At 37.7% G+C, this 19,926-nt stretch overlaps 1 protein-coding gene across 1 annotated transcript in view; it reads right to left on the bottom strand.

Moving 5' to 3' along the window:
• LOC104622821 (polypeptide N-acetylgalactosaminyltransferase 1-like) overlaps positions 1-19,926 on the bottom strand; it is a 66,230-nt gene that overhangs the window by 5,566 nt on the left and 40,738 nt on the right. The window contains 6 exon segments of the mRNA XM_010289705.1: positions 213-311; positions 1,431-1,570; positions 9,108-9,288; positions 10,228-10,345; positions 11,812-11,982; positions 13,607-13,814. Of these exon segments, the coding sequence (XP_010288007.1) occupies positions 213-311; positions 1,431-1,570; positions 9,108-9,288; positions 10,228-10,345; positions 11,812-11,982; positions 13,607-13,814 (917 nt within the window).

The following is a 19,926-nucleotide window of genomic DNA, read 5'->3' as shown; positions in this document are numbered from 1 at the left end:
CAGGCCTCAAAAACCTACAAATGACAAACCACCAACAAATCTTCTCAGGCATTTCCTCTTACAGGCATCTTCTTCAATGAGGGTTTCCTAAACTTTACAACTTACATGTGTTCTAAAGATAAGTACTGAAAGAATGCTAGAATTGTCCTGATGAGAAGTAGTGTTCCAAATAATTCAATACATTAAGATATTATATTTTTAAAAATTGTCACCTGATTGCCACCCATTCCATGGCAGTTAAAGATTCCAACTTTCTCATTTTCTTTTCTTGCCATGTTATCCAGACATTGGTTTGTCTCCACATTCCTTATCTGGGAGTGAAAAAGAGCACATCACCAAAGGCTGTTATTTTTAGAAGAGAGTTAGGTCCATATCAAACGACACTGGCACCAGTTCTCTCTGCTACACACCAGAGGTTATGTGAATGAAATGTAAAAAACACAGAAATCATACCACAGTGAGACCACTGCCCGAGACTCAAACTCCCAAGCAAGTGTTCAAGCTACCAGATTACAAGCAGCATGTTTGTTTCTTTGCTTTCTTTCAGAGATCTTTCCATCTTGGGCACTCTTTTTGCTCAAAGACAGCCACAACAGAATGGACACAATTGAGTCTCCAGCCCAAAATCTTCACGAGTGTTAAAGCACTCTCCTAGGCATGGTGGGTTTAATTCCCTTTGAAATCACAGGTGACTGGGTTCAATTTCCTCACTTCTTGAGTTACAGCCTTAATCCCTATATTACTATATAGTAAGCAAGCATGAATATCAAGTCACCTGACAGCAGTATGCTGCCTGCTCCATTTTGTTTTCAAAAGCATTTCTTTTGAAAACAAACAGTCCAAAATCACCCTACAACAGGCTCAATATTTGGCTCAACATGATTTGTAGGGGAGAGTAGATGCCTACTTATTTAGGACAGCATCACCTGTACTACCTCTACAGTCACTTAAACTTTAAAGAAAAACAGAGGAATGCCCAGCAAGCCTTAGGGATCACTGAAATTTGCTGGTCACTGACAATGGTTCTGGGAGTAAAATTCAGAGCGGTTTTTAGGCAAAGTTCTTGTTTGACCTGGTCTAGTTTTTTTAAGGAAAAACTCTGCTCATACTCCGCACAGAGAACAATATACAGAAAGTTATCTATAACTATACATTTCTGAAGGAATATTTTTAAAGCTCTTCTGTGTGGCATTTAGTAATGTACTAAAAAAACCTGGAAAACATTAAAATTACAGTACTGTATACCAAAGTTCAGTTTTCTACCCCACTGAGAAGCCATGTGTATCATTTTAGATGAAAGGAACATAGGTGCAAGATACCTGAACTTTGCTGGAGATAACTTGTTTGCACTATTCAGTTCAGAATACAAACAACTTACTGTGCCATGTACTTCACATAGGGTAGATAAATATGTAGGACAGAAACCTTACCTCTCCCAGAGAAAAGTAATGGCGTGGAATTTGGGAATCAGGATAAACATTTTCCAGGTACCAGGAGAAAGGCTTGCACTGGAGCTTGCGTCTTAGTCCAAGCCGTGACGATATGTCCCCATAATCAACTTTAGTAACTCCTGTAGAAACAAAGAAAGTTTTATTCAATGGCTGCTAATAAACGTTATACAATTCCACTTAATACAAAAATCATCAGTATAATACGCTGCTTGCATGAAAGACTTTCTCTTGAGAAAGTCATCTCTACACAAATAAATGATTTTAAGATAGCATTATGCTGTTTACATTCTCAGAGAGGACATGTTAGTTACTGCCTGTGACTCCCTCTTCCAGATAATTATACAAAAGATGGCATCTGTGCTACACATGCCAATTTCTTACCTGTGGTTTGTGGAACTATTTGAATGCAGTTACTTACTAAGTTATCAGAGGAGAAAGGCTGAAACCATTATAGTCACTAATGCCATTCCACACCCAATGGCAACTGGGGTCCATATCTGTGCAGCATAACATAGGAATCTCCTTCTGTGGAGAATTCCATTTTAATTTAATTCTGTAAGCTCGGTACCACCTGCTGGACCCTTCACCATCTCTCTAACTGCACAAAGAAACAGTCAGAAAGCAGCCTTCATACAGGGAACTAATCCTTTAATAATTCAGTATTTGTTCAGTATAACTGCAGCATTTGCAGGAAGTACGTTCACAATTAGCACTGTTATCATTTTTTTGGTGGTATTTTGCTTGCCTTTTTTCTCCTTTGCTCCTCATCTATCAAAGTGCTCATTCCTCCTGTATTTTCCCATGCCTTTATGGTTGTTTTAATTCCTTCTGAAAATTAATTTGTGCAAGTCCCATCGGCAGATGGGTTGAGGAAAGTGTGCATGATGAAGTAGATGTTTTTGCCTCACCAGAATTAAGCACTATTGCCATTAATATTCCAACAATATTGATTAAGTGTAGTATAATTTCTAGTTTTCAGGCATTGCATTCTTTTTGTATTTTCCACACTACACTCTGTACCACACAGGCCAAAAGTAATACATGACAAAAAACCCCAAACCAAACAAAAACCCAAATTAAAAAAGAACAAAAATGAGTCCTAGCAATTTAAATTCCCCTCACAGACCACAAATACAGCTCAGCTGGCCACCACACTGTAGACCTCCGGCTGCATAGATTTTTCAGAAATCTCTCCACTTAGAGGACTGTGAATTACCTCTAAAATTGCTGACCTTTTGAAACAGTTTGAGACATTTCGAAGTCGGCATACTGTGTTATGAAATCAACCTGCCACTAGATGGTGTATTTCTACTCAATTAAGACAGATAACCGCATAATTTCAGCTAAATGTTTGTAAATCTCAATAAAAACATTAGTATTTCAATATTCCAGAAAGAAAAAGTGCTAGCGAGGCTTTTAGGCTCCCCCCGCTGCCCAAGGGGAAAAGAAAGAAACAAAACCGAAAAAAACACCACCAAACGAAAAACTAAAGACTTTGTTAAAAAGATGCTGAAGAACTATACTGGTAGGGAAATGAAAGCAAAGGAAAGCTTGTTTTTTAATGAACTTTTGTATAGTGTGAATGAAATCTAAAAATCTCTTGGAATAGAATCTCAGAAAACTTCAGTCTGGGCTTTCCAGCCACAAAAGAAATCCTGAAACCAAAACACAAGACAAACAAAAAGTCCCCAAAAGAATGCCCTATCTTCACCAAAGCAAACATCTACTCTACACCAAAAGGAGCACTCTCTCAAAAGATGATGTAAGAAGAGAAAGACTGTACCAACCACAGCTAAGTATGGAGTTCTTCATTTTTCGGTTATGAAAAAGCAGCCGATGGATGAAACAATTACCATGCCATCCTCACCAACCACCTTAGGATACTCAAAAACTCATTCAGAGTTTGCTGCACTGACCTTCAGAAAACAACACTGTTAAGGCTTTGGCACATCACTGAATGCTAATAAGAAAGTCACAGCCATAAAGAATTAAATGCAAAGTGATACTTAATAGCATACAAGTGTGCTGTTGCTTAAAGTAGTTTTAAATGTCACCATGTAGAAAGGTGTCAGCTGATTTTCCCTCTGTTACAGGGAAGTAAGAGGTGTGTATTATATTCCATTTAACCATTTTTAGTCAGGAAATTTTTTTTTTAAATCCTCTCTGACATTAGGTCTGCACCAAACCATATACTTGCACGTAAGCTACAGTTAGCATCAGGTTAGCAGATGGACTGAACAGCAGAACCAGTACAGTTGCCTTAGGTGTGTCCTCTAACAATTACTGTGTCTCCCAGGTTTCTGGTACCTTATCTGTATTACTTAAAACTAGTTTGAGTCTTCCTATACATTTCTACTATGCAGTGCAGTGGCAGTTATGTATGGCTGACAGGTTTTTTTGGGTAAAAATGGAAGCAAGCTAAGAAAACTACAAAATATAAAACATAAAAAATTAAGTACATGTCTAAATCATTATTTCCTCCACAAACCAGTAAAATTTATATACACACAGTGACATATACCTTCCAGTGTTTTCGCAATTGTTCTTAAAGGCTCAGCTAAAAAAAACACACAAACAAACAACAACAACAAAAAAAACCAAAACAAAACCAAAAAACAGAAGAAAAAACAAGCCACAAAACAAGAATTAGATCAAATCTTCCTCACAGTAGACAATTATGCCAGACTCCACAGGTATATGCATCATAAGGAGGACAATCATGTTCACTAGTTGTTCTTTCAAATATTTGTGTTTGGTTCATTTAAAAAAAATTTAAAAGATCAGAAACAGTATTTAACAGTATTTGCTACTGTAGTCTTTACTTGGCCATGTAATATCCTCCCCTGCCCCCCTCCAACCCTAATTACATAAATAGAACCGTTCAGGGAGGTCCAGGCTTTTAGTCACACAGCTCGCTGTTTCCTGTGGGTCAATGTCATGCTTTTTTACACCCATATGCTTAAAGATGTACTCAAAAGGCAAAAAAACCCACATCAAATCATCCAACCACACCATCACCAGTTCATTTGTATAGATGTAAGATTCATCTCAACACTTGCTTGTGAAGAAGCTTAGTATGCAGTACCAGACTACTCTTGATTAGTAATACATATGGTCTTTCTTTATACCCTTACAAAAATATAGTGATGTCTATCAGTAGAATACTACTTTTTCAGTTTAATTTTCTTTGCCATCTTATATTTAAGCGTCCTATCAGCCATGTTGCAGTTCTGACATCCTTAAAACTTCAAAAGAGCTGAAGATTTGTTTGCCAAGTTCAATGTGTGGCAATATATTTATGCTAAACTGCTTTAAAAAAAAAGCATGATGTTTTCATCATGATTATAAATTGCTCAATCATTCTCAAAGCATAGTATGAAAACTGTTTCATCTAAAACTACTCTTCTGTTAAAAATCATAGAACTCGTTTTTATTTAGTATTATGAAACTTGACAAGCAACTATCATTTAAAACCAATTTGAATAGCTACATTATCTGCATTCCCAATTAATGCTAATAGGGAATACTGGCTGAAAACAAGAACACATGGAATGGCTCAGTACGTATTTGGAACACAGGCTTAGGTACGTTGCAAGATGTGGACTCAGCCCCTCCTCCGTCCTCCCTATCAACCATAAATAAAAACATTATCCATTTCCAGTCTGTACATACTGAACCTTGACTTACCGTGCCTGGCTAGAGACAAGTGCATGAAGCAATTACAAACTAAGCCTACTGATCCAGTTTTCAGGATCACACCTCTCTGTCTAGATGGCTCTTGCCCAGATAAATCTGCAATGCTGTCTCTTCAGGCCTCCTGCCTGCCCACTTAGCCCCAGTGCAATGGAAGATAACTTCTGCGGCAAACTTTTGGTCAACAATAAAATTGATTTCCACACAAGCTAGACGAGGCTCTACCCAAGCTCACTGGAGCTGCTTTTCAGGATGCCTTCAGCTCACCCAGCAAGAGGCTCATGAATGACAAAGGTGCATGCCGGACACGAGTAGCAGGGTGCATGTCTGAGCTGGAACCCAGACTCACATGCAGCATGGGGAAACCACACAGTCTGAAAGTATCCATGCTTCACCTTTAGATTAAGGATACCAACAAATTCTACAACTGTCAGTTCATCATTAGTTAGTAGTTAGGAGAAGGTTAGGGGGACGTAGCTGTGGTAAGCCAGCCTAATGCTTTGCAGCTGCTGCTGCAGAAAGGGGCAGCTTTCCCTTGCTGAGCTTCAGATCCCTGCTGCTCCTCCTGTGCTGACACAGGTGCTAACTTAACCAGCAGACAGCCAGCCCACAGGGCAAGTAATCCTGACAAGTTCTGCAAGTCAAATCAGTTCACATAGATGAACAACCAGCAAGTGAGGGGAGGTGAAGCCCTATCACCTGCCATAAAAAGCAAAGCACTCTCCTCACAGCAAGCTGTTAGACTGACATTGCCGTCTCATGAAGCCTCACCTTGGACAATCCAGTCCTAGCCTTTTAGATCAGAGAAAGTAACAAAAGACCAGCACTAGAAATCATAAAGAAGTGGCAGACTCTGCAAAACAGGCCAACCGGAGCCAGGAATCAGACTATTCACCTGCACATACTGGATCCATCTTCTGAAAACCTGAGAGAAAATGGCCTGGGAAACAGCACCCTGCTGTAACATGTGACTGTGAGGAAAACCTGTCGGCTAATGAGAAAAGGCTACAGCTAGTGCCATTACTGCCGTGGAGAATAGCTGTTGCATGCAATAAGACAGGCTTGATTTTGGCTGAGCAGCAGCTGCTGCGACACTTCTCTGCCCAACCTCCATCTGTACCTAACCACCCCTAAGCAGAGAGATAGCTTCTAAAATGCATGAAAGCTTAAAACAGACAACTAACAATTTCTACTAGACTATACCCATTAAAGAAAAAAAGGATTACAGGCTTTCTTTTCAAGAGGGCAGCTTTCCATTTAACTACACTACATCAATAGTAAAAAGTCTCTTGAGTTCCCATCATTCAAGCAGCACGCTTTTTCCAGATGATGCAGATTACATAAAGTGGGAAACCTACCTGAGAATCTTAGGTTTGCTTTCCTGGACCAGCCCCTCTGTGATTCACTATCTTAGGGGAGCAGAGTAGAAAGGATATAAAGGAGGAAACATTCCTTGTTAGCTAGGATCAGTGATGCCTGTCAGTATATTGCCTCCTTCAAAATCCAATTTTCTCATCCATGTTAACTAACGAGAAAAAAAACCTGGGTGCACAGAGGACTGCCTGTTTTCCTTGCTCATCTGCACCCAGGCTTGCAAACCAGCATCAGCTTAAAAATCCTCACCTCGCTCCTTGCAAGAACTCATGACACTGTCACAGCAATACTGAAAGTACACATTGTACTAGCAAAGAGTTTCACAGGCTGTGTACTATCCTCTGCCAGAGGGTCACTACACCATCAATCTGCAAGAACTAAACATTTAAATTTTTATATTAGAAGGACACCTGGAAAAGCAAAGTATGGCTAAATGACCCAGCATAGCAGAGATTCACTGAGCTCCCAAGACAACTATTGGCCAGAAATTCTTACTGAAATTTACACTGATGTTATTTGCTGTCAACAAGTAAAATCAGAGTCTGCAACACTCAGGTAAGATTGGAGATAGCAGAGTAACAACAGTAAGGTGTTTGTGAACTTCCCAAAATAGTAATCCTTTCTAGTTAATACCTGCTGACTCTCACGCCTTACATGGATTTGCAGGGTGAGAGACATGAGCAGCACTGAGTACATTTATGTGTTCATTCTCTAAACAATAGGTATTATATCAGAGCTAAGAATGAACCACAGTAATAACCACTCTCTTCACAGCTCCAGGCAACAAACCAATTTCAGACTAACCCAACTTATTTAGGTAATATAGTACCTATATTGCTATTGATGCTATTCTTGAAAGACTTGGAAATCCTAATACCAAACTTTAATGCAATGTCAATACAGATATGGGCACACAAATGAGATAGAGCATCTACTGACTGGCACACGAAGAGGAGCACAGCAAGAACACCTCCCTGTCCACCCATCAGTCTGGCTATTAGCATACACACTATGCAGACATGCATCTTTTGAAAGGAAAGAAAATATGGTGCAGTTATAGATAACTGCTTAAGTTACTTTCACCATTTCAGAATTTTTACAATATTCTATTTTAAATTAAATTCTTTCATTCCTTTTCTCCAACAGAAGAATGCATGTATATTCCACAATACTGCAAAGCTATGAAAGTCCTATCAAAACAACAATCCTACAAAATTTAAACAGTGTAACTCCTTTTGTAGCTTACAGTTACCACATGAAATGGAAGGACTACAGAGATGATATATGAAGTAACAGAGCCTTATCATGGCGTTTAGTAATTTACATTCATTTTTAAGAAACAGGTTATTTTTATAGTTAGGTGTTCCCACTACCTTTTAAAATCTGTCTTGACATGGATGCATAAAAGTAATCTTAATAAAAAAGTGATTGCACTTATTTATACACAACTTTTCTGAATTATATATCTATACATGTCATGATTGAATTCATAATGCTTCATTAGTAACAACACAAGCTGTTAGCCTCTGATTTCACCTAAAAAGCTTTGAATAGTAGCAAGAATTATTTTTTTTAATTAAAAAATCCTACAGAGTCTTGAGTAATGCATTCTCTTAAGACCAAAAAACACCATAAATCTGCACAGTCACACAGTCACCTGTTCTCACAAGTATTCTTAAACCTGTAATCTAAAATTTGACACTCTTCAGACCACGTTGTATTACAGATTTTAAATTTCAGTACTGACTCAGGTTTAATAAGCAAGTCATAAGGAAATAATTGTTTTAAAGATACGTCTTTGGAAAAGCAGACATGGCATATAGAACTACCACTTAGTATTTAAAATCAAATGTCTCTAACGTCTCAAGTATTTAGAGAAGATGTCTACTGCTACCCAAAGTTTGAAAAAACAGACACACAAACAACAACAAAAATATCCTGTAGTGGAAAGCAGTAATTCAATATTTTGCAAGCTTCCTTTCTTTTCCTGTTTTTTTTTTTCCCCAGAAAGTTTGAGTTCATAGGAAATTTGCTCTCATATTTTACATCCTCTTGTTTTGTTAACATCCACTTTAAGAAACATAATAAATATCACCATAGTCAAGTATATTGGCAACTTGCCCCTATACACTGGATAGTGAAGTGTAAATTCTACCAAGCCAGAAGATGTTAACTTTTGCCACTCCTGCTACAGGGTTTCACTTAAATCACTTCTATCTCTTCAAGCTGGAATACCTACAACAGAAGCCAGAGGCCAAACTCCAGCACATTAACGAGATGTATTTGGGTAGCTAGTTTCCAGCACTATAGTTGAGCTCTTCTTTGATGTTCCACTGAGCTTTAATTCTGTTGCACAGGAAGCTCATTCATAAACCATGTGCATGTTTTAAAAAAAAAAAAAAAAAGGAAAAAAATATACTTCAGGGCACATCTCTAACAAAGTTATTTTTCAGTTAAGACCCTCCTTTCTGCACATTTTATGTGAGCTTCAAAGCAATAACATTTTTATTTAAAAACTCATATTATTTCCCAGTAGTAATAACATTTTAATTCTTAATAGGTATTTCTCATAACCAAAGACCTGCTCACCTGGGGAAATGATGTAAAAAAAGTTTTTGAATTCGTCCATCCAGACTTCTGCAAGCCGTCTGTTATTTTTGTTGATTATCTGCCCTGTACCTCCTGGAAAAGTGTATGGTGTTGCTTTTCTGAACACATGCCCAACATGTGAACAAGTTACAATTTCCAAAGTGCCACCACACTGCCAAATCTGAAAGTGATAGAACAATTATTGCATAGCTTCAAGTTGTTAAAAAAGTTTAAAAATGTTAATCACTTGCTTCTGTTCAAGTTGGAGAAACAACATTAAACAAACACATGCTGCATGGAAGAGAAATGTACACCTGTTATGTGCTCAACAGATGAAGGTGCTCACAAGCCTGAGTAAGGTAGCATAAGAAAGAGGATGTCAGGCCTCACAGCGATAATGCATCAGCAAGAGACTACTTTAGAGAACTGGGCAAGCTGACAGAGAAGGAAGGAAAAGCCTCACATGAATCACAGAAGTAACAGGTGGTGGTCTGTCCCAAAAGGTCCATTATAAAGTAGAATCTCCACGTGCGGAAAAAAACCCCACAACAACAAAACACACCCATTCACTTCCCAAGTAAGGTTTCTGAAAATATTTTCAATTTTACTTTGGACTTCTAAAAATCACAGATTCAGAAAGCTGAACAACTTCTTAAGTATCCACCTATATACTCTGGGCTGGTAAGCAAGCCAAAAGGAAATAGTACTAATCTGGTAGGAATGAAAGTGAGAACAGTGCTGGTTAGGTCCACATCCAAAAGAAAACATGCAGTCATTAAGTTAGAAAACAGCAAGAAGAGAGAGTTTATAACAGAGGTGCTCACATTTCACTGACACATTGATGACATCAACCTTAACTTACGCTCCCTGATTAGCTTTTCTAACTGAACTCCTTCTAACACACATGCATTCATTCTTCAGAATGACCATTCCAATCTTTTAATCACAGGGCTCTGCCAACTGTTCACCATGTACTTTTCACCGACAGTCTCTGCCTATCTCCACTGAGGAATGGGAAGCGAAGTGCTAACTGCAACAGGAGAGGACACTGATGCAGGCAGCAGATCAAGATGCACTATCCTGAGTAACAGCACACTGAAAAAAGAACAGTTTTACCTACCCTGAAAGAAATTTCTAAGTTTTCTCCACCCCAAATATCCATCCCAGCATCATATGTTCCAATTTCCTGAAAGTAATCTCTGTCTATTGAAAAAAGCCCTCCTGCCATTGTAGGTGTCCTGTGAGAAAAAAAAAAAAAAAAGGACAAAAAATAAGCATCAGTCACTATGAAAACATATACTTAAATATATTTCACACTTACAGTGACAAAATGGCTTCCCCCCCCCAAGTTCCTAACATGTTCCTTCTCAGCAGGCTTCCATCCAAATTCAGTTACCATTGATGTACTTGCAAGCTCAAAGTTTTACAGAGATGGAACCAGTTAGTGACAGTTCTCCCTATTTTCTCTCTTCAATTTGGAGTCAGATAGAGAAACAGCCCCTAGAAAGCTGCTGCCATTCCTGAGAAAAACTTCTGCCTCCAATGCTGGTAACTCATAAAAAAAGAAACCAGTTTCTTACAGGAAATTTATACTTCTGGCAACTGTTCTTGAAAAAGTTATGAAAGGCCATGAAGTGGCCTGCTTCATTTCACTATTATTGCTTCATACAAGAAAATTGTACAGTCAGGATTACATCCAGATTTTCTTTACAAATTCCTTATTGGTAGGAAAAAAAAAAAAACCAAAAACACCCTGTCCTAGTTTCTCTTAACTTCAGCAACATCTCTCAATTTTCCTTTTTTTTAGTCAACAAATACACAATAGGTAAATTGCATACTAGGCTGACAATATAACTTTGTAGTTGAAGTGTACAAATTATTTATACTTTTAGCCTAGCCATTTTCCTGAAACACGTTGGGATTTTTCTGAAAGACACATAAAATATAACCTAGGTCACAATCTAGCTCAAAATTTATGTTGCTTTTTTCCCCCAAAAAGGAAACTGGGGGGGATCAGGGGAAGAGTACAATTAGCAATATCCTGAGAAGACCTCTTGATTTCTTATATAAAAAAACCAAAAAAGAGTAAAGGCCATATCCTCAACTTTATAGTAAGTAAATATTGCCCACTTTTCAGAACAGTAAGGTCAGAAAATGTGAGTTTGCAATTGTTAAAAATTTATTTTTAACACTTAAAAATTGTTAAAAATAAAACATTACACACAAGTTATCTGTGTTTCACATTATCTTTGTCTTAACATCTATATGACATGCAAGTATAAATTCACCTCCTATCCATGCATTTTGAAGATATTATATATGTATGCACACACAGATATATACACGCACATACATATGCCAAAAATCGATGCATCTTTTCAAAATATTGTTTACTTTGTTAGAATACAAGATTAAAATAAGCTTCAATAAAAACCCATGAATCCGTATAAGAACTAGTTAAAAGCTAGTAATTCACCAGTAATAGACATAAAAATGTTTCTGAAGTGACAAGATGATTGCTTCCTTCATCACTACTAAAAGTTACCAACAACCAGTCCATGTAAAAACTTTTATGATGTTCCTTCAGCCAGACAAAAAAATGTTACAACACAATTCATCAAGTCCGCACTTACAGGATTAACCTAGAAAGGATATGAGTAAACATCAGGTGAACATTTTAACCAATTTAATAATTTCTCATTACCTAACAGGAAGGGTTCGATCTCCTTTCCGTCGATCCATCTCCCTCTGAGGAACAGGATACCAACGAAAATTCAACTTCCAGTTGAATCCACCATAGGTCATGTCAGAACCTGCCATATATTCGAAGGTGTCATCGCTAATTACATCAATAATGGGACACACTACTGTTCTCCTAGAAAAAGGAAAGAACCAAACCCTATTAATTAAAGTTTAAAAAAAGATGGGGTTTGTTTTGGTTGCTTTGGGGTTTTTTGTTTGTTTTTTAACACATATGGTTTAAATTTTCATAATGCCATCTCTTAACAACAGTATCCAATAGATCATTACCATGAAACATATTCAAATTCTGTCTTGCTAATTAGAATTAATGCATTTAAAGGAAAACATGTTTTTCTGATACAATTTTGGCAATACTAGCTCTTTTTTTAAATAGTATTTGCATTGTTACCAGTAATAAATATTCATCCCTCTGCAGATGGAAAAATTTATCACAGCTTTGTCAGTGCTACGCAGTGATTGTACACAAAACAAGAGTATTCTGTTTGTAGTTAAGTGGTCGAGTAACTTGCATGTTTTGAACTTTAAAAACTTTGTCATTAGCCCTGGGGAAGTATACTTATATGCCCTCAGGACTAAGAGATGACAGTCATTGTTAACAAAGTCAAACTACTGCATCAAAGTGGGCAGAAAGAGGCCTCCTTGTCCACTGTCCTGAAATTATTAAGGCATATATTCACAGAAACGAATTCTAATCATCTTAAAGACACTTAAATAACCACACTCAAAAGCAGTCTGCGTCTCTTGGAAAGCTCTGTAAAAAAGATTCAGGGGTTGCAACTAAATTTAAAAGACTTAGTTGAGCCATTTGCAAATTGTAACAATTTCTATATCGTAGTCTCACAAAAAGTGTATTACTGGTAACTGAAAGGTTAGTACTATGTCTTAGCACAGTTCTGAACAAAGATCCTTTATTACTGGTAGCTTTTTCATCATGTAATGCTGTTTTTTGTAATGTTAAATTTTAAAAGTGATTTTTATCTATAACTGTAAGAACAAAACAGAGATCTGTAACACCTTACTTAACATCTAGTCTATTTAATATGCTGTTTACTAATAGACTAGTGTGCAACTACAGAGTTACTGCTCAGATATATGAAGCTTTTATGAAGCAGACCATTCTCTCACTTCCCCTCAATACAATTTCCATCACACTGTCATGTATGTGTTGTGAGTATTGACCTATGATACAATTATAAAGCTATGTTACTGCAGTGTACATCAGTATGATTCCAGTAACTAATTCCAGTTAGTAATTTTCTAACTTTAGAAAATACATCCCAGAAGACCAAGTCACAGAATTCCACAATGCAAATACATTACAAAATAAAGAAATCCCAATGAGATCCTGAAAACAGTAAACCTGACAGTTCTTGCTTACAGTGTTGGTGTTACATGAGATTAGGGCTCCCTTTCTTTCTCAAGAATATCTTCCCAAATTCATGAAGGACTGGGCCACGCTGCAGACAGACGACCTCAAATTCCACTGCTCTCTCAACTCCATTCATGCTCAGCCTCCTGCTATTTGACATATTATCCCATGCATCCCAATATAAGCTTCACTTTAAACCAAGTTTTACTTTTAAAAAGTTGTACTAAATTAGCCTTTTATCCTTGCACCAATGAGAATTTATCCAGCCCTTCAGAAAGTAGATATCTGCTTGTAGACTATATTATAATACTTGGAACACTTTTTAATAACTGAAAAAAACAACATGGACGAACAGAAGGGTAATTACCTGTCAGCTTTGATCCTTGCCAGCAGAGGTTCAAGCCAGCCTACCGTACATTCACAATGAGCATCTAAGAAAGTGATGACCTGGCCTTTAGAAGCAGCAGCCCCCTTTAATCTGGCTCTAATCAATCCAGAACGCTGTTCCATTCGAATCACATGAACAGGTACTTTTAGTTTTTTCACATAATTCTCCAGCGGTCTTTTCAAGAAGTCTGCAAAGAATGAGAAAAACCGCGGAAACTGTCAGTTACATAGTTCAGCTTTTTTTTTTTTTTTTTTTTGATGAAGAGACTTGAATTAAGAGACATTTCTTCATTTCTTTTCCATCCTTTTCCTACTTTCTCAGCTAGCTTCCTCTGCTGTTTATTCTATACTTCAAAATATGCCCTTCTACATCCCCACGTATTTCACTTGCTAGAGCAGAAAGTTCTTCTTCCTCTTCACTATGGCAAACACAAAAATGAAGAGACTGTAGAATTCTCACGCAGAAACCAGATGGGATAGGCAAGTTTTTATTATGGAATAGATGTGACACTTACTTTCAAAAACATATGCATAAGTGTTCTTGGACATAACACTTCTCTACCAAGAAAATGATCCAACTAGCTGAACATAATGAATTACCTCCTACAGGGAAGTAACTTACAGATAATTTCTTTGCAAGCAGTTTGAAACACAATCAAATCCATTTTTCACTTGCGCTTTCTCTAGATTTTTTTAGCTAAGGTTTCTTCTATTAAATTATCACTGTTAACACCTAAACCAAAGACAAAATCAGCTATACATAAATGAGTATCTGTAACACCAACAAACCTCAGCTTAGCTGAGGAACAAATTATTCAAAATAGAACAGCAATAACTGACTACCATATGTCCAGAGACTCAGAATTACTTGCATTACAAAGAGCTGCCAAATTAACAAATTTCCTATTCCCAGGCACAGTTTTTGTCCATCATGAAAAATTAGACTATGATGGATGATGCCAAAGGAAGAACAAAGAATTGAGGGAGAATGCAACTGACAGTCAGAAACAGACTTCTGCAATAACTTGCAGATTCCAAATCTGTAAAAAAGGCAAAATAGTCTTACAAAAGCTACGGAATATATTAGATTATACACTCAAAGCACATGGGAGTTGTACTACAACAGTGCAAAGCCTGTAGCAGGATTTAGCATAAGATAGTAAGTACCTCATACAAGAATAAGCATGACACTGGAGGGGAGGGAAAAAGGACAGCATGAACTCTCAGTGGCTGTTTTGTAAACCTCAAGAGGCAGAGCTGACCTGAGGGTGATTATCATTCTTTATCACTGCTCTGGATGAATGAGTTCTAATTGCCTCCTCATTTTTTTCTGTGCATTGTTGGACTGTCACTAAAACCCACAGAAATAAGTTCTGACACATCTTGAAAGCTGAACTGTGCCAAAAGAGCCTAAGAGTTTAAAGATCTTAAATATTTGCCTCCAAGGAAACTCAAAACAAGTTAATTCTTACTTTGCATATTAACAGCGACTCAGATGAATAAATCTTTATTAGTACAAACCAAGCGTACATGTCTGAACATCTTGAAGGCCTTTTGGGGTTGAGCACAAACAGAGATCATTTGGCTGACTGAGGCTATAGCAAATACAGTCTCTTTACAGTGTAGCTTTCCAAAGCCACTAATTTAAAAGAACTAGTATCATAGTAATGTTTATTGTTTTAATGCATATGGCTTCCATGATAGACACGAAGAGAATAAAACTGAAACATTTATCTCTATGCGAACCATCTCAATGAGCAAGTCACACAAATCAACATGTTCATTTGCACACTTCAGGTGTAGTACTGATAAAAAGTACTACAGTACTTTTAAAGCAGTTTTAACCACTTAAAGCTGAATGAATATGGGCTGTGACATTGGTCCCCGAATGCACCGTTATGTTAACAGAATAGTTCTGCCAGGAGGAAGAGAGAAAGAGAGAAAGTTTTCAATAATACAACTGCAGCCAGTCAAGAACTAGCATAAAATAGAAAGTTTCATTACAGAAAGTCATGGTCAACATATTGCATATAAAAATCTTAAGTCCTATCAACATTTTCTCTATAAAGTATTTAAAATTTCAATTTATCCTTTCAAGCACTTTTCAAATTTTTTTCTCTAAGAAACAACCAGAGATGTGTGCAGTGTTTTCACTATGGAAGGAATAGGGTTAAGAACAGTCCTTCTCCCATGTTTAACCATGGCCATAAATAGATTCTTATGAGCTACCACCTTGTTAAAAAATTCAGAAGGGAGTATTCCCAGAAACAAAACATTTTTCCAGACATTCAGTAACCGTGCCCTTAAAATACTACTAGAATTTCAGCAACATAAACAAAAAAGTTAAAGCTTGATGTCTCATCCCTACAAAAGCATGGAAAATAACTCGGGCATTAAGATTTCTGGTGTTCCTCTGCTACCAGCAGTTAAGAGTTAAATGCTCAAATCCAAGCAGTGTATTTTCCCTTCAGAGCACTGCCTCTTAGAGCAACGCACAGCCCTCACAAACTGCTCCCTTAGTTCAAGTAGGAAGAATCTAGAGCTTTAGGACATCCATCCAGAAACCGGTCAGAGGTTCTTGTAAGGCCAGACTTGCTTTTTTCTTTTAAAAAAGGGTATTTGAATAGTCTTTTAATACATGCAATACACTTTGGCCTACAAGAAATGCAGGAATCTAGCTGTCGTGATAATTTTCTAGACAAACTTACTGGTCATATTTATACTAAATCCTGTATTAAGCATTCAAATGAGAAGTCTTATGCATTACAGAGCCAGTTGTTTAAAAGTGACCCAAGATGACAGCTGAGTAAATTTTTAGCATTGCCTCATATACTTCAGACAGAGTGAGGTTTTCATAATATTAAAGAAACAAAACACAAATACTCCTACTTGGGAACAATAACAATTCATGGATTTTCAGAGGTATAACTTTTCTTTTATTTAACTCTTTATGCTGGATATTCCTTTCAAACTTTTTCTGCATCAAAAGGGTGCATAATTTTACCTAGGACTATGGGCAGTTTAAAGAGCATCTGCTATGGCAGTAGCAGAACTAAGAAAGCCAAAAAAGCAAATATATTCAGTTCAAGTCAAGTAAGCATGTAAGTTGAAAGATACTTTGGCAATTCTATTACTGAGTCACATTTATATGAATACAAATGAAAAATTAAGTTTCAAACATTTTTCTAATTAAACTATAATATAAACACAGATTTATCACATGTAAGATTGCAAACACAGTTTTAAGAAGTATGAATACTTTTATATATTGGCAGGAATTTCATTTTGGTTACATTGCTTTGATCTGTATCTGTATAACTAACTTCTGTGAGTGTATTGTATCCTAATGCAATCTCCCTAACACACTTGCCCATTCAGTGGTGACCTAGTTTTAAGTACTGACTAATCATGATTTCACCTGTTAACTTTTTTTTTTAAAGTTACCAAAGATCCATACTTAAAACATGCAATTGTGATCAGTAACTAGAGAACAATGTTACAGATCTGTCTTATTTAGACCGAAAAGCTTTGGAGAAACAAGTGTGTGATATTATGCAAATTCATTCTTCTGAGAGCATGACACTAGCAGGTACAAAGTGTGCTTCAGGCAGACTGAATGCTTACTTTATTCAGATTAAACTGACTCTGATGCTACAATTCAAAATACGGTACTCAGGCTGAACAATTTCTTTTTCTGGAAAAATCTGCTCATTTAGTTGAACACAAACAGAATGCTCAAGCAGCATACGCCAAACCCTTGAAATCTTCAGGCATCATACTCTTCTGTTTTGTTTAATGTAAAAGCATGCTTGCTGGAACCATAACAAGTTTTTTGAAAACAAAACAAATTTTCAGTGATTATTGAAAATAACTACAAATAAAAGATGCCCAAGTGATCTGAAATGAAGATCACAGATTTCAAAATTAAATATTGGAACAGGTTCAATAATACCACCAAAGAAAGTCTGAAATGCTATATCTTTCAGCCTGGAATTAAGTTACCTTGGTTTTATTACCTAACCCAAACTCAGAAACAGAAAAGTTATCTAGAAAAAGCCACATGCTTTTTCAACTGGACTGTAATTCTACTTCATAATGAAGACATGGCTATTGGTATGTTAAAATTGATTTTTTCCTAAAACAGAAATTGAAGAAGCAAAACATAAGAAATATGTCTATATTATTTTTAATGTTAGCTTCTTCTATTTCTAGGTCATATTGAAAGCTGACCTGTCACAATTAATCATTAGCACCTATTTGAATTAGTACCAAGGAATGTTTTGACAAATGAAACAGAGTGCACTTGCAATAAACTTTCTTTTCCTAGCAAGTCTGTGCAAAAAAGCTAACTAACCAAAACAAATGTACTATCTCTGTTCCATCATGGAAGCAAATACCTGTGCAATAGCCTAGTATAGGTACTCAGAATCCAAATATCAGCATCCATGTTAAAAAGAGGATTGTTCCCCAGGAACAGCACCAAAAGAGGTGAGCAGTTTCACACACATTAGGACCAACTGAAAAAATCTGGAATTTTTATATAAAAGTTAAAAAAACTACAAGAAATTGTGGAGTGTAATTACAAATTCCCCACAAATGAAAACTGTGAAAATTTGATCTTTCCAAAAGCAACAGTTAATCACACCTTTCATCTAATCTGGAACACATCTATGTGGTAGCTTTGCCTTTTGCACAAGCTTTCATCATAGAACCACCATACAATCTTTGTGTTGAAAGGGACTTTTAAAGGTCATCTAGTCCACGCCTCCTGCAACGAGCAGTGACATCTCCAACTAGATCAAGTTGTGATAGGCACGTCTTTGCTACAGCAAAGTGCCCAGTGTAACACAGAGCAGCGCCTGACCTGGCCGGTACTGGAAAGATGCAGGTTTTATCATAGAACAGTTTGGGTTGGAAGGGATCTTTAAAGGTCATCTAGTCCAACCCCCCTGCAATGAGCAGGGACATCTTCAACTAGACCAGGTTGCTCAGAGCCCCGTCCAGCCTGACCTTGGAGGTTGCCAGGGATGGGGCAGCTACCACCTCTCTGGGCAACCTGTGCCAGGGTTTCACCACCTTCATCGTAAAGAATTTCTTCCTTCTATCTAGTCTAAATCTGCCCTCTTTTGGCTTAAAACCATTACCTTTTCTCCTGTCACAACAGGACCTGCTAAAAGGTTTGTCCCCATCTTTCTTAGAAGCCCCCTTTAAGTACTGGCAGGCTGCAAGAAGGTCTCCCTGGAGCCTTCTCTTCTCCAGGCTGAACAACCCCAACTCTCTCAGCCTGTCCTCAGAGGAGAGGGGTTCCATCCCTCTGAGCATTTTTGTGGCCTCCTCTGGACCTGCTCCAACAGGTCCATGTCTTTCCTGTGCTGAGGGCTCCAGAGCTGGACGCAGGACTCCAGGTGGGCTCTCACCAGGGCGGAGTAGAGGGGTAGAGGGGCAGAATCACCTCCCTTGACCTGCTGGCCACGCTGCTTTGGATGCGGCCCAGGATACGGTTGGCCTTCTGGGCTGCTAGTGCACATTTCCTGCTCATGTCCAGCTTTTCATCCACCAGGAACCCCAGATCCTACTCGGCAGGGCTGCTCTCGATCCCTGTATTGATACCAGGGATTTGCCCCAACCCACATGCAGGGCCCTGCACTTGGCCAAATGCCATTCCCCCTCCACTGCCAAAGTGTAATTGTATTTAAAGCCTCTGTCTGTCTTCTTCCAAATTGCAGTGAAATTGTCTGAAGCAGTTAAACTTAGTATCAGGTAAGAAAGCAAAGGCAAGCAAGGGTGCCCAAGAGAGGAAAGGAACACAGACTGATACAAGTGCAAACACAACCTGAGTGCATGAGCTGTGCCTCCTTAGGAAAACAAGTTGGTCAGAACTCAGTTAGCAGATATGATCTTTCATTACTCAGTTACTCCACAGACAGCTGTACTTTAGACCTACATAGTCTGGAATAGGACAGTTAACATGCTAAGGCATCATACACACATGCAACCTGAAGAAGAAACTCATACTTTCTACCACATTAGATGTGAAGCGCAAAAAATCCACTCCTAAAGTTCTTCAACTACAGAAGCTCCTGTTAACCATTGTAATCCATGCACCATAATGCTACTCCGACCATATAATCTGAAATCCAGTGTCTGTCTTCATACGTCTTGTTGGGACAGATCTTCTTGTTTGGACAACAGTAACCCATTTTACTTTGAAGTTGCAATTACTGTAAGTAGCAGAATATGGATTTTGCAGCACTGGAATCAGAAGCCTCAGGCAGAGATGTCAGCATGCTGGATGTAAAA

Source organism: Phaethon lepturus, unplaced genomic scaffold (assembly GCF_000687285.1).
Source record: "Phaethon lepturus isolate BGI_N335 unplaced genomic scaffold, ASM68728v1 scaffold36236, whole genome shotgun sequence".
Lineage (NCBI taxonomy): Eukaryota > Metazoa > Chordata > Aves > Phaethontiformes > Phaethontidae > Phaethon > Phaethon lepturus.
Note: the sequence above shows the minus strand (reverse complement) of the source record. Positions and strands in the feature narration are given on the sequence as shown.